Genomic DNA, 13,855 nt, shown 5'->3' on the forward strand with positions numbered 1-13,855 from the left:
TGCTGTACATTTGTGAGGTTGTGCTAATTGTATCTACTTTATCTACTGTTGGGTAATTAAACTATTTTTCCAGGTTTGTGACAATGCATTTTCCAGCTGATCTGAGGATGTTTAAAATAAAAAAAGTCATACTGAGCCCTTAACTTTAGTAATGTAGGTTGCTCAGTTACAGTCCACTGATAAAAAAAAAAACATGGTGCTTTGTGTAATCATTCAAATTTATTCAAGGTTTACGTTTTTTTTCCATGCTGTCAGTTGCACACGGCCCTCTGCTCGTTGAGGATCAGACACGTTTGCTCCTGCTGATGAAAGTAACAGTGCCAGCAGTGATGGTCTGGTGAGGAGGCAGAGAGAGAAAACATGCTGTTTCATATTATTACAATTTAAAAAAATAACTCCTTTCCTGTTTAGGGTTCTTTCTAACACTGAGTCCCTCGAAGTCCCAACAGTAAAAATAAAAATGAAAAAAAAATAATTCAATCCACTGACCTCGACCATGTCTTCTCCTTGGATCTCACGGATGGAGGTGAACTTCTCAGTCTCAGCAACCAGCTTCCCGTTCTCCTCTCTGACAGTGCACTAACGGAAAACATGACATGGGACACACGTTTAGATAACGAAACCCTCTTTAGCCGAGAAAAAAAAGGATCATGCATCAATTGCCCAAATAAAAAGTGCAAGTCAAACTGTTCAGAGAACACAGCATAAAGGTCCCGTTTTGTAAGAAGTGAGATTTTCATATTTTTTTTAATTCCCTTTATTTTTTGCAAGATAACATCCGCCGACAGGAAGTAAACATGGACCCAAGCTGTTGTCAGCAGCACAACGGAGCGTATACAGGAGTATTCAGACAGTTGGAGGAAAATAAAGTTGTTGTTTTTTTAATGTTTTCTAGTAGAAGTAGAGGAACCAAATACAAGTAGAACTTGAAAATAAGAGCAATTTAAAAATGCATGAAAACCAGCCTGAAGCCTACAGAGGTCACTTGTTGGGGTCAGATTGTGGCCCCATTAGCTCACGTGTACACTTCTGTGCTCACGTTCTACAAAAAGGAGTTTAAAAGGTTGAATAAATTAGTTTAAAACCTTAAACTTCCTTCCGTCCGCACCGGTCATCTCGGACTCCTTCCCCAGGCTGAAGGAGTGGACTTTGGTCCCGATGGGGGTCTTGATGGTGTAGGTGAAGTCTTGGCCCTTCTGCTCGATCACCACCACCGGTTTGACTTCCTTTCGCATTTTGACAACCATTTCGGGTGCACCTTGGATGCATAATTATTTTTAAAAAAGGAAAGATGCACGCATATACAAACGAGTGAATGCATTCTTTTAACTACGAACATGTTCTTACCGACTACTTTCAAGAAGTCCTCGAGGTTTTCCTCAAAATAAACTTTCCAGGTGCCGCTGAAGTCCATGTCTGCTGCTCGCGTCGCTTACCTGGAGATGTGCGTCCTTCTTTGTTGTCCCAATACCATTACAGGCAACCGCTGGTTGGCACGCCGGGGACCTGGAAGTCCCTGTTATTTGGACCGAGATACCCAGAGAGAGGCAGGACGGAACAACAGATGTGAAGCAACGCAGGAATGAAACAACACCAGATAACCTGGATGGATGAGATGCTTTCATGGATGTTTCTTTTTTTCAAAAAAACAACACAAATCAATGTATTCAAGCAGTGGCACATTCTTTATTTGACACAGGAATTAAAGCTCTCCATTTTTGTTCCTTCCTGACTCGAAATAGAAAAATACTTCAACTGGGTAACACACAGAAAGCGGTACGTTTTTAAGGCAGCAGAAAGCTCGGGGCAGTGCAGATCAGTCGCGAGGAAACACGGGATATGTAGTCGCACAACTAAACATCGGCACACTGCATTGCTGTTGGGAATGTCGCAGAAGCCCACCGAACAAGTCACAGGACACACAGACACAAGCGGAGCCGCCCGGTGGACAGAAGCACTGCCCGGTAATGACGCGCCATGTCGCCGTCCCTGAGAAAACACCGGCCATGTCCCCGTGTTACATCCTTACGACCCAGATTTGTGCTTTCTGGTTCACAGCCTGATCGATCGACAAGTTATCCTCGAGCTTTCTTTGTTTATTCATGAGAAACACATGTAGGATTTATATATGAGGGCATCATCGGACTCATCTTTGGTAGTTTGGGCAGAAATGCCTTGTTGCTGAATGTATATCTGCGATAGTAATATCACAGCATATAGATCCTTCATACTGCGCTTTGAGGAGGTAAACTCGGCCCATTTGGTGCTTCAAGCATGTAAAAACAAGTGCTTTGTCTATTTTATTTTTGTTTTGTTATTCCATTTGATGGAAGTTTGCTTGTTAAGACACACAATACGGACACTGCTGCTCACTTCAGGCTGTAATATAATCCTGAAATGGTAAAAAATGCCTCGTGGTGCATGCTTTGGTAATGTGTTACATGATATAAAATCCTCAAAAACAACAACACAATTCGCACACCACAAAAACAAGACATGGAAAACGGTGCTACTTCAGCAATATCAAGCTTTGCTCCGGCTGCACGTGTTGGATGCTCCGGAGGACGCGAGGAGATGCGCCTTTCGGTTTCAACAACTGTGATGGATGCTCTTCATCACCAGAGGTCCTACTCCTCCTCCTCCTCCTCCTCGTTTTTTGGACCGGGGTCACTCAGGTAGCGGGACAGCTTCAGTTGCTCCTGCTCCTCCTGCCCTCTGGCTGCGAGCCTCGGGGGGGATTCGCTCACCAGGCTGACGCCGTCGGTGGTGCCGGGACGCTGAGGCTGAGCCGTCTGGCCTCTTGGGTTCTCGCTGTCGTCGTACGTGTAGACCTGATGCTCTGGGGGGAGGCGGACACGGCGCGTTAGCGCTTACAACATCGTCTACACGCGCATAAAATCAGGCGTGAACTCGTACTGTAACCGTTTTGAACAATTTCGTGCGCTGAGATCCATTCTGACCTGGCTCAAAGCAGACTTTCCTCGCTGCCGGGGTTTCCTCGCGGTTTGCAGGCACTGTGAGGTAGTGACTCATCTGTGAATGGGACGCCAACGTTAACGTCATACCAACCAATATTATCAGAACCGTGAAATTAAAAGAGACATAAACCGACATGCTGAAAGGCCCTTTAGTTTCACCTCAAACCAACAAACAGACATTCAGCTACTTACTACCACAGTGAATGGGATCGCCACGTTATTACAAGCAACCAGGAGTACGGTTCAAAGAATGAACTTAAAAAACAGTACTAAATCTATAATTAAGGACACATGCAGCAGCTCTTTCTAGAAGCAGACACTGACAAACAGACCACTCACCCTCCTCTCCATCTCCACGCGCTGCTTCCTGAAGCGGACTTCACTCACGTTGTCCTCGAACGGGTCGATGAACAGGTCGTGTCGGCTGTAGGAGCGAAGCTGACGAGGAAAAAATGAGAGAAACATGAAAAGGGACGGCACCAGAAATGACTGACACCTGCAAGTCCCGCCCACGGGCCTTGGCTTCCTACCCGCTGCTTGGTGTTCTGCAGGTGTCCTCGCAGAACCTTCCTGATCTCCTGCTCGCGGATCTTGGAGATGTTCGTGATGGTTTGTCCTTGCGACGGCGCTCTCGGCTGAATGTTTCTGTGGAGACACGCATCACGACGCGTCACGACGCGCAAACACCAGACTTTTAGGGGCCGAACAGAAATTAACGTTTGCGATGCCGTTTAAAAAAAAAAAATTGAATTCATGCGGAAAAAGGAAATTATAAATAAATACATTTTGTTTTAAGGAGCATCATTTTTTTAAAGATGATATTTTGGTACCATATAAATCATGTTTACCTATGGTAGCCCATTTCCACAACAACAAAAAAAATAGGACCAAAAATAAAATTAAAATAAAATTAGGACCAAAAAAAAAAAATTTAAAAAAAATTAGGACCAAAAAAAATTAATTAAAATTAGGACCGAAAAAAAGGAAGAACAATTAGGACAAAAAAAAAAAGAGATAAAAAAAAAAGATAAAGATGAGGACCAAACAAAAATGCCTTTTTTCAAGTCAACGAAAAGAAAAAAGAGACAATGAAAAAAAAAGACATTTTTTTTTCTTCCCCTAATTATTATAATTTTTTGGTCCTAATTTTTTTTTTTTTTTTTTTGTGCGAATTTAAAAAAAAAAAAAAGTTTGGTTCTAATTTTTCTTTTTTTTGTGACGGAAATGGACTTCCATATTTAACAGATTGGTCCACCCCTCCCCCAAAAAAAGAACAAAAAACCACAGATGACTGCACTGTACGATCAGCCCTCTGGCGGCGGATACTCACTGCATGGACACGGAGGACGACAGCGTGGACGACAGCGTGGACATCCGGGCGGCGCTGCCGCTCTCCACCAGCATCATGGCCTGTTTCATCTCCAGCTTGTTGTAGAAGGAGACGAGCTGCGGCTGGGTGGAGCGATCGCCCGCGATCAGCCACCTCTTCACGTAGGCCTTGTTGAAGCGGTTCAGCCTGCGAGCAGCCGAGAAAGAGGCTTATAGAGGCTTGTGTGTTCACAGCTTGTGTCTTTGTGCCTTTCCCACGAGAGGGACAGAAGTAACAAACTCATACTTGTTTTTCCAGTGGTGATGTCCGTAATGGCCGCAGATGCCTTCGATTCCCGTGAGCAGATGATCCAGGAACTGCACACACACACACAAAAGCGGGTCGTTACACGCTGTTGGCGTGACGGACAATACACAAACATGGCATTTGAAGACACGAATGGACTGTGCCCGTCGGTTTAAGGCCGTAAAACAAGGATGAGGTTCATGTGTGGACCCCACCTGTGTGTGAATCTCCTCGTTGATGGAGCCTTTGCTCTCGTTCTTCTTCTTCACAGCCAGAAGCTCCACCAGAGGCCTGATGGTCATCCCCTGGAGACACAAACAGGAAGTCAGGTCCTCCTGGTTTCTTGGTTTAACATTTTCTACGAGTAACTTTAAAGCCGAGAATACAAAAGTGAAGCGCAAAAGTTTGTCACCTGCACGATGACGGTGAAGAAGATGACGGTGATGATGGCGGTGAGGAACATGCTCTTCATCTCGTTCTCGGTCAGCAGGAAGCCCAGCGAGAAGGCGATGGCACCTCGCAGGCCACCGTAGGCCAAGATGAACTGGTCCTTACTGGTCAGCTTCACGATGCGGAACTTATTGATGATGTACGTGAGACCGATGACGCCTGGGAGGCACACGGGGGTAAAAAACACAGCGTGAAGAAGACGGCGGTCTTCCGAGGAAAACGGCGAAGCGAACGGCCCTCACCCAGCACTCTGGACACCAGACACAGGACCACGGTGAAAATGACGAAGGTCCAGTTCCAGGCGTGCGGACCGGCCACCGTGGAGACGCCGAGGAAGATGAAGATGAGCGTCTCGCTCACGCTGCTCCACATCTTCATGAAATATTTGATGGTGGTGTACGACTTGTGGGAGACGTTGGCCTCCACGTACGGCCGCATGATCACGCCGCAGGCGATCAACCTGTTTTCGGGGACAGGAAGGGAGGACGGTTAGCCTCGAGGTTTCTGAAAGGCGAGAACATTACGCTCCCCACTCGCCTTCCTCGCTTAATGGATCGGTTGCAAGACGCCAGCACACCAGCCGAGTCCACACAACGCCGCAAAAAAAAGAGGCAAAATATTGGAACTGTCTTCCAAATGAATTTAGGATGCGGCACACTTCAAATGTTTTTGATAGAGGGAATAAATTCAGGCCAGAAGACGTTCTCACACACACATTTTGTTTCCTGTGGATGTTTTTGTGTCTGTATCTTGTTTTCTTTTTTAGTTACGAAAGCCTCAGTGTGGACAAAAACACTAAAAGCAGTACACACATGTATGTCACAACTCTGATGCTACTGTGATGTTCATCCCAAATAAACTAAAATAAACCAAACACGACGCAAAAGCGGTTAGCTTAGCATGAAGACTGTCAACAGGTGGGCTTTCTTTAAAAGTAAAATACACAATAATTCATCTACCAGCACCTCAAAACTTACTTATTAGCATATTATGTTTTTTTTAACGTTTCTTTTGTGGTTTTACGATGGTTGTGTGTCGCTACGTTGTTGTTGTTGTGCGAATCAGCTGAAAACAAGAACCGTTGTGTTTCCGTTAGCTCAGTTAGCAGTGTATGTCGCCATGTTTCTACTACAGTGGCCTAGAACGGACAAATTAAAACCACTAGCTCGACAGAGGGCTATTTGTAGTTTCACGTGTGCTACTGTAGTTCTCCAACACGCTTGGCACATGAGATAAGTTTCAGTCGATTGCGATCTGCAACTTCACCACAAGATGCCGCCAAATCCCACTGATGTGTTCGTTAGTGATCTCTGTGGGAGCTGCAAAGAGTCTCCCCCTCCGGATTCCAGTCTTTATGCTAAGCTAGGCTAACCGTCCGCAGATATGACCTCTCTCGTCCGCGAGCGGGTGTAGCAGTCAAACTATTGAGGCGCCTCCGAGCACTCACGACATGATGCCCGACAGGTGGAAGATCTCGGCGGAGAGGTAGGCCATGTAGCTGTAGAGGAACACGAACAGGGGCTCGATGACGCGGGTTTGCGAGGTGAAGCGGGAGGTGAAGGCCCCCAGGAGGCCGTAGATGGCTCCCACCATGAGGCCTCCCAGCGACACCACGAAGAAACAGACGATGCCGAGCAAGGCGTCGATCACGGTCACGGTGCCCGCGTGGGAAAACTCCTCGAACAGGTGATACAGAACCTGAGCAGAGAGGAGATTAACACATGAACGGAGAGTTGTGCGTTTGATTTAAAGCCAAAGTGTCTTCACAGCCCTCAGCTTTGTACGTGGTCATGTTCTCTTTTTCCTTCTTTCTTTCCTACCATCCTCACTATGTCACTTCCTGACTCCTTCCTCCATCCCTTCCCACTTTAACCCTTACGTTTCTTCCATATTCCTTCCTTCCTGCCTTCCTCCTGTCTTTGTTCTTACTTTCCTTGCTTCCTCACCTCCTTCCTTCTTTCTGTCCATCATCCCACGTCCATCTTTCCTTTCATTCTCCCAAACTAATGTGAAATAATCTCAATAAAATGTCTATTCCCTCTAATATTAGTAGAATACAATACATCTCCCTATTAGAAATACGTCTTTTAAATAGTTTTTAGCTGTAATGAAGAAAGTAAAGAGTGTTTTGGATTAATAGAGAAACTGATATGAACATTCAGTGCACTTGTAAATCATATATAGAATATAATCTATATGCATAAATATTTCACGATAAGTTGTTTTTCATGAGATTAATTGTGGTTTTCTTTGACGTAAAGGCTCAATTGAAGCTGTAACCTGTCAGATAAACGTGGCGGAGCGAGAGGCGCGATCTCCATCTCTAAGTGTGGTGGAGTGGACCTGTCGGGTGTACGAGTGCCCCGCCCCCTCCGCTCACCACGGTGACGGCGTCGTTGAGCAGCGACTCCCCGAACACGAGGATGTACAGCAGCTCGTTGATGTGGATCTCCTCGAACACGGCCAGGACGGCCACGGGGTCCACGGCCGACACGATGGTGCCGAACAGCAGGCTGGAGAGCAGGTCCACGCCGGCCAGCGGGGCGCCGGCCACCTGGCACACGCCGTAGATCATCCCGCCGATGAAGAAGGTGTTCCACAGGGTGCCCATCACCGCGAACACCAGGATGGTGCCCATGTTCTCCGTGAAGGCCCGGATGGGCAGGAAGTAGCCGGCATCGAGGATGATGGGGGGCAGCAGGTAGAGGAAGAAGAGCTCGGTGCTGAGGACGGGCGCTTCCTCCCGGATGGTTCGGATGATGCCGCCCACCAGCAGCCCGACGCCGATCAGCAGGCAGCTCTCGGGGACGACGTTGGACACTCTGGGGATGATGTGGAAACCTGCAGAGAGAGAGAGAGAGAGAGGGAGAGAGAGAGTGAGCGAGAGAGAGCTTTTACTCCAGGAAAGCGACTGCACTGGCTGGAGTGATAATAAGTTTATTAAATTTTCAGAGTTTCTTTCTCGTTCTAGGTCCGTTTGGGTTTCATCGTCAGTCCGTTTCCTGTTTCATATGTATTCAAAATAGCAGCTCGACGATGCTTTCACGTGTTCATAAATACTGGAGAGTATTTCATATCAGTATTTCACTCGTAGATCGGCCCATAAATCTGCACATTTAAGTGTTATTATCAAAAGCCTCATACATTTAGGGCAAGGAGTTCTTTTTTAAAATGTGCTGAAACATTTCATTGGAGACGTTAACGGCTAAAAGGATCACAAACTGATGCTTTTACTCCGTTTTGCATTAATGCAAAAAGTCATATCTTTGGATTTTTAACTGTCGGTCGGACAAAACAATCAGTGTGAACACGTGACACTGAGCTCTGACACAATTATAATCTTTGGATAAAGAGTCAAAATAAATAAAAGGCACACGAACATGCTTGGTTCATCAGGACGTAACATTTCCTGCAAGCTGCCAGCACACACACACACACACACACATTACTGAGTCTACATCTAGTGATCCAGCTGCACTTCACTGCAACGTCCTCATGAAATATAAAGCACGCCGGGGCCGCGGGCGAACAAACGGGCCGCTTGTACCAACGGAAAACATCCGTGTGGGATGTAATGTGCATTTTAACTGGGAACTCTTCACTATCGGCCTTTATCGGGTGTTCCTGAAAGGAGAAATCATGGGCGGCGACTTCATTGTTGAGTCTTCTATTTTCTTATCATAAAGCCAGCGTTGTTGAAGGGTTTAACAAAGTGTTTCATGAAGGGCTGGTCCAGTTGATTGTTGCTGAACAGAACTTTGTCACCGCTCGTTTAGTTTCACATTCGGCTCGTTTGTCTCTCGGCTGAATGAGGCCTTGACGTTCAGCCTCCCGGTCATGTGACCTCGGGGTCGAGGCTGCTCTCAGCAACGTTTTCTATGTGCTGTTTTCTGCGGCCAGTGTTCCTTTGTCCCCTCCCCTCCTCTCTCTCACTCTGTACAGAGGGCTTGTTGTTATCGAGCAGTGCATTAGGACAGGAAGTCGGTCCGTCCCTGGTGGACAACAGCCGGAGGGAGCAGATAAGAAGCCGCAGGGCTTCCCTCAGCCAATCAGAACCACCGTTACCCTGAGGTTACGCTCTCAACATGGAGGCAATAAGTACCACAATGAAAGTCTGAATGCTTCATTATTGGTCCTTGGTGTCCTGTGCAGGAAATAGCTCTGTAATGAGGGCCGTGTCCTCAGACATCACGTCCTGCCTTCAGCTGGGTTTCTCAAACTGTGTTTATTTACACGCAGATAGAATTTTCATCAAAAAAAAAACACAGACAAAAGTCACTTCAACAATTAAAGGAATAAACCAAATGGGATATTTTGTCAAATTTCTTAAAACGCTCTGAAAATTGCACAGAGTCTGGTTGGCAGCTGCTCAAAAATGTCATGGGTGGGTGGGATGACTGTAAAAATAGAACATCATGATATATACCAAGAGTGTTGAGAGTGTTGTGTTGTGTACAAGATAGAGAGTTCAGAGAGATGGCTTGTGATGAATCCCCACAGAGAGACATTTCATCTCCAATTAGCCTGAACAACTGCTATGAAACACCTCTCGCCGGGCTGCATTTCACCGCTAATCCGTAACATTTGCTTCGCCTACAGACAGACGTTCACACCATCCGGCTCGTCCTAAAATAAGTTTGTGTGACACGCAAACAGAGGCGAAGCAGTTGGTGGATCTTAGCTCTGTTGAGTCTGCAGAAGCTCTTTCTGCCTGGAATGAAGGCAAATAAAAGCTCTGCCACCAGACTTCTAATAAAAAAGACCACGTTTTGTTTTTCGTCTATAAAGCTCGTTGTATTTCTCCTGCATCAGGTTGTTGTTGCTTCTATTCTCGCAACTTTTGGCTCTTGGCTCTTCGAGGCGTTGTGAGCAGGTTGTTCACGTATGAAATGCTTAAATGAACCAGTTACTGGAAGAAAGCTGCAGCACTTCTTTTTAAAGAACCATATGTATGAAATCCTTCATGAAAAGAAAATGCTAATTGAAAATATTATGTGACGTATTTGCGTGCGACCGGAAAGTTGCTTGAAATGTGATAAATAGCTGTGTTTTAAAATCCAAATATGCACACACACATTGACCACTACATGTGTGAACACACTCTCACCAAACTCCACCTAACATTCCACTAATTTAACAAAAATGTGTCAATTACCAAGTATTGCAATGTCCCTCCATACTTTTAACAAATTCTTAGGACATGTTGGTCATGCCTAGGGCATGATAACTTCTGCTTGCTTGTCTCTATACTAAGTCACTTGCATGATATTCTGTCTGATGCCATAGCATCTCCTCCTCTCTCCTGACCTGCGCGTCACGAACCATTTTACAAAACTACAAATCTGACGGTTCAGCTCCTTGGCAATCAGCCCTCTGTTGCATGTAGCCCTCAAGAGGAGGAGAGGGAGGGGGGGTAGTGGATGGTTGTGGCAGGGAATCCTTCTCTCGTGTGTGTGTGTGTGTGTGTGTCACATGTGCTACTCACCAAGTTTCATGAGCAGGGCCAGGAGGATCCACAGCGCGATCTCAAAGGGCTTCCTGACGTAGCCGTAGTTGATGGAGAGGACGGGGAAAGCCTTTTTGGTTGCAGTGTCGTTACTTTGGTGATGCGGCCCCCCGGCGGCGTCTCTCCACGTCTCGTTGCTTCCGACATCAGGACTCGCGCAGGCGACGGAGACGCAGACGAGCAGCAGCACGCAGAGGAAGCCCGTTAGCGGCGGACGCGAGGCGCTCCTCCGGGCGGGACGGAGCTCAGCCATTTTTCGGGGTTGCTTTTTTTGTTTTTTTGTTTTGTTTTTTTTTGACAGCTGAACCGCCGCCGTTGCTCAGCACTGGCTCCGATGAAGAGGAAGATAAGAGGAGGACGGGAAGCGAGCGGGGTGCGCGACGGAGAAGCGCGCACTTTTACGCACAGACTCCCGCGGCATGGTCAAATGCCGCATAGACGTAGACGCACAAGTGATGGTTAATGTTGCAGCGCGACGCAGCCGTCACGTTAAACACAAATAAATGACGGGTCTTACTTGGCCCGCTGAGATGATTTAAAGGCTTCTACGTTGTTGTCAGACCCGTTATTCCCTCTTTTAACGAAACTCTCACAACTTCATCAAGTATCAACATTTCATCGGCTACAAATCTCTCACGCTTTTTTTCCTCTCTTTCTAACTTCTAAACAGGGCGGCTCATCCAAAACTGCCGGCAAACAGCGACACCTGCTGGAGCGGCGGACCGCGCGGCCTGCAGGCGGCCTGCGGTGGAAGTAGTTTTACTTAAACACTGTGCTTGAATACTATTTAGAAGTACTTGTATACTCATTTCTGACAAGTCGGCACTCGGCTTGTGCTGCTCAATAAAAATGTAAGAAATGTTGACCCGGTTGCTCCGAATAATCCACAGATATTATAAGCCAGACATCCACGTTGCCTGTAACACCCGAGGCAACTGGCACCAAAACAATCTAATATAATAAATATCATTTTGAGTAGGAGGACAAATATGGATTTTGGATTTTGGGATGAACTTAAATAGGTTTTTTTTTAATACTTTTATTAATTCTCCTGAAAGTACATTTGGCTGGTAACATGAATACAAATTGTAGTTACTGATCTGAACACATTGTACACATAAAGTATGATATATAAATATTTTGTGATTGTAACATGTTTATTTACATGTTACATCATAGGGTTCACGCTTCATAAAGGAGGGTTCTGGATCAATACTCAGTCACAGCAGCACATTTTTAGATGAGTTTAGAATAAACACATGATTCACAGCGTACACATCCTCCTCGTGTCTGTCAGCCACTAGTTGAGAGGAATTAGTAAAAACAACTGCAGTGGCTGGATCCCACAGAGCCGGAGCTCCGCCTCCTGCAGGAAAACACACTGAAGGCTGAGAGGAGACCACAGGACTGGACCACATGTCATTGATTATTTTATATATTTATTCATAAACTACAGTCTGTTTCTGTTACAACCCGACTAAATAAATGTTCTCTCAGCGATGTAGAACTTTGGGGTTTGTCGATGCTATAAAAAAAAAAAAAAAAACAGGAAAGTATGATAAAGTTTTTAAATCCAAGATTATTTGTACTTTTTTTAGTTGCATGTTTTTCTAAGTATGACCCAGTTGCTCAACGGGTCTTGTTGATCAAACCATTGATTTCTCCTTTTGGACACTTTAAGGCTATAGAATCAAGTTATGGACACAACACTAACGTGTCATCTTTTCAGTTCATCCCATGACCTTTCTAGCGGATACATTTACATATTTACACGCAGAGCAACCGTGTCACTCATTTGGAGACGTGTTTGTGTTCACCTGGTTAATATAAGTATATAAGTCAATATTCCTTCTCTTTTAGCTCAGTTTTCGGAGCTTAAAGTGGGGGTTTTAAAAAAAAACCCACTTTAAAAAGTGGGGGTTTTTAAATAAAAAGTTTTTCCTCAAAAGTTTTTCCTCAAAAGTTTTGAAATAAAGTCAAATGGGTCTTGTAAATAGAAGTTGTGGTACGTCCTGCATTGTGTTACCAATGCTGTTAATGAGACCATGAACAAGGTACTGAACTGTTTTCTAGAGGAAAGGCATACTATCATACATACATAAAGACAAAATAATGTGAAACACATGTACAGATCTCATCTGAAAACGTTTGGAACAATGAACACGTTAACTTTTCAGCACTTCCCTCGTCTGCGTTCCAGCCGCTTCAGTCGCTCCATTCAGACTGTGCAGTCTTCCGACAATTTATGTTTCCCACCAAACTTTTCCACATGGATGAAGCCTGAAGGCCCTCGGGCCGCTTCAATGTTTTAAAAAAAAACGCTTTGAGGACATCAGGACATAGAAGTCGGCATGCAGATGTGAAATCTGTGAACGTATTTATTTGACAATTACATCAATTTAGCAAATTTGTTACCAAACTGAGTCATTCTGAAAGTCTCTTTGTTTTATTTTACATTTACATACATTTCCTTTACTGAATTCTAGTACAAACATGACGTTTTTATCTAGCAAACTGAAGCTGCTATATAAGAACAGCTCCTGCTTATAATCCGCTTTGCAAATAAATACTCAAAGGAGCGACGCTGCTTTACAATCTAAATTTAAAATGTGAAAGTACAAGGAAGTGCATGTTTGACTGATGTAATAAAGTGAATTTCCTACATATTTATTTTATTTTCTGTGGTTATTCTTCCTATTCATTTATATTGCACTATAAAAATGCTAGAAATAATAACGGCTGCAGGTCCAACTTTAATGCAGAGATCCTTGTTGACAAATGAGACGCTAATTTATTGGATTAAAATACAATTACTGGTGAAGTTAATATATGCAGAGTGGGCCAACTACAGGCTCACATATACAGTACACACTGTATGAATATTTAAATAAAAGAAGGGTCAATTGTTTGACTACTTCACTGATCCTCCTCATGCTGGAACTGAACAATGACACATTTTTTCCACCTGGAACATTTTTCCTTCGACACCACAAACTCTCTCAAACCCTCTGCGACGTTCACGGAGCAAACAAGCCGTCACCGCCTCGGCCCGCAGAGCGGCTCAGTGACGCCGGGCAGCTGCTGGTTTCGGGCGGACTCTCGCCGCCATCTTCCTGGCGCTGTACAGGGACACGCCCATCCCCGCCGCGGCCATGGTCATGGCGATGGGATCGAGGAGACTGCTCTGCGGCTGCACCCGGACCTCACCTGAGACCTGCCTCTGTGCACAGGACGGACGGAGAGAGATGACAGCAGTTAAACACACACTGGTCTGATCAGAGAGCAGCTCGACTTAGTGTTGCAACT

General features: G+C 45.3%; 2 protein-coding genes across 2 annotated transcripts; both read right to left on the reverse strand.

The window, feature by feature from the left end:
- Window positions 1–245: 245 nt before the first annotated feature.
- On the reverse strand, window positions 246–1,444 carry LOC137785049 (fatty acid-binding protein, liver-like). The gene is made up of 4 exons (XM_068576070.1): window positions 1,348–1,444; window positions 1,086–1,258; window positions 490–579; window positions 246–334 (listed from the first exon to the last, which is right to left on the reverse strand). The coding sequence occupies exons 1-4, from the start codon at window positions 1,412–1,414 to the stop codon at window positions 284–286; spliced, it is 381 nt and encodes a 126-aa protein (XP_068432171.1). The 5' UTR covers window positions 1,415–1,444; the 3' UTR covers window positions 246–283.
- A 222-nt stretch (window positions 1,445–1,666) lies between these two features.
- LOC137784667 (Na(+)/H(+) exchanger beta-like) lies at window positions 1,667–11,186 on the reverse strand. Its single transcript, XM_068575509.1, has 12 exons — window positions 10,529–11,186; window positions 7,424–7,884; window positions 6,491–6,741; window positions 5,286–5,503; window positions 5,006–5,202; window positions 4,809–4,898; window positions 4,594–4,664; window positions 4,309–4,494; window positions 3,509–3,623; window positions 3,318–3,416; window positions 2,961–3,033; window positions 1,667–2,839 (listed from the first exon to the last, which is right to left on the reverse strand). Exons 1-12 carry the CDS (start codon window positions 10,800–10,802, stop codon window positions 2,628–2,630), a joined length of 2,247 nt encoding a protein of 748 aa, XP_068431610.1. The 5' UTR covers window positions 10,803–11,186; the 3' UTR covers window positions 1,667–2,627.
- Between the last annotated feature and the right edge of the window lie 2,669 nt (window positions 11,187–13,855).

The sequence above is a fragment of the Clinocottus analis genome, unplaced genomic scaffold (genome assembly GCF_023055335.1).
Source record: "Clinocottus analis isolate CAN_PGR_092001 unplaced genomic scaffold, fCliAna1.0.p SCAF_14, whole genome shotgun sequence".
Lineage (NCBI taxonomy): Eukaryota > Metazoa > Chordata > Actinopteri > Perciformes > Cottidae > Clinocottus > Clinocottus analis.

Bases quoted from the DNA above. Each gene is read 5' to 3' on its own strand.
- LOC137785049 (XM_068576070.1), bottom strand. From the start codon at position 1,414: ATGGACTTCAGCGGCACCTGGAAAGTTTATTTTGAGGAAAACCTCGAG. The intron at 580-1,085 runs GTTTTAAACTAA...GTTTTCCGTTAG, and splicing joins CGGACGGAAGGAAGTTTAAG to TGCACTGTCAGAGAGGAGAA. The intron at 335-489 runs GTCAGTGGATTG...CCTCCTCACCAG, and splicing joins AAGGAGAAGACATGGTCGAG to ACCATCACTGCTGGCACTGT.
- LOC137784667 (XM_068575509.1), bottom strand. From the start codon at position 10,802: ATGGCTGAGCTCCGTCCCGCCCGGAGGAGCGCCTCGCGTCCGCCGCTA. The intron at 5,504-6,490 runs GTGAGTGCTCGG...CCCCGAAAACAG, and splicing joins CACCTGTCGGGCATCATGTC to GTTGATCGCCTGCGGCGTGA. The intron at 3,624-4,308 runs GTGAGTATCCGC...GTGTCTCCACAG, and splicing joins TCGTCCTCCGTGTCCATGCA to AAACATTCAGCCGAGAGCGC.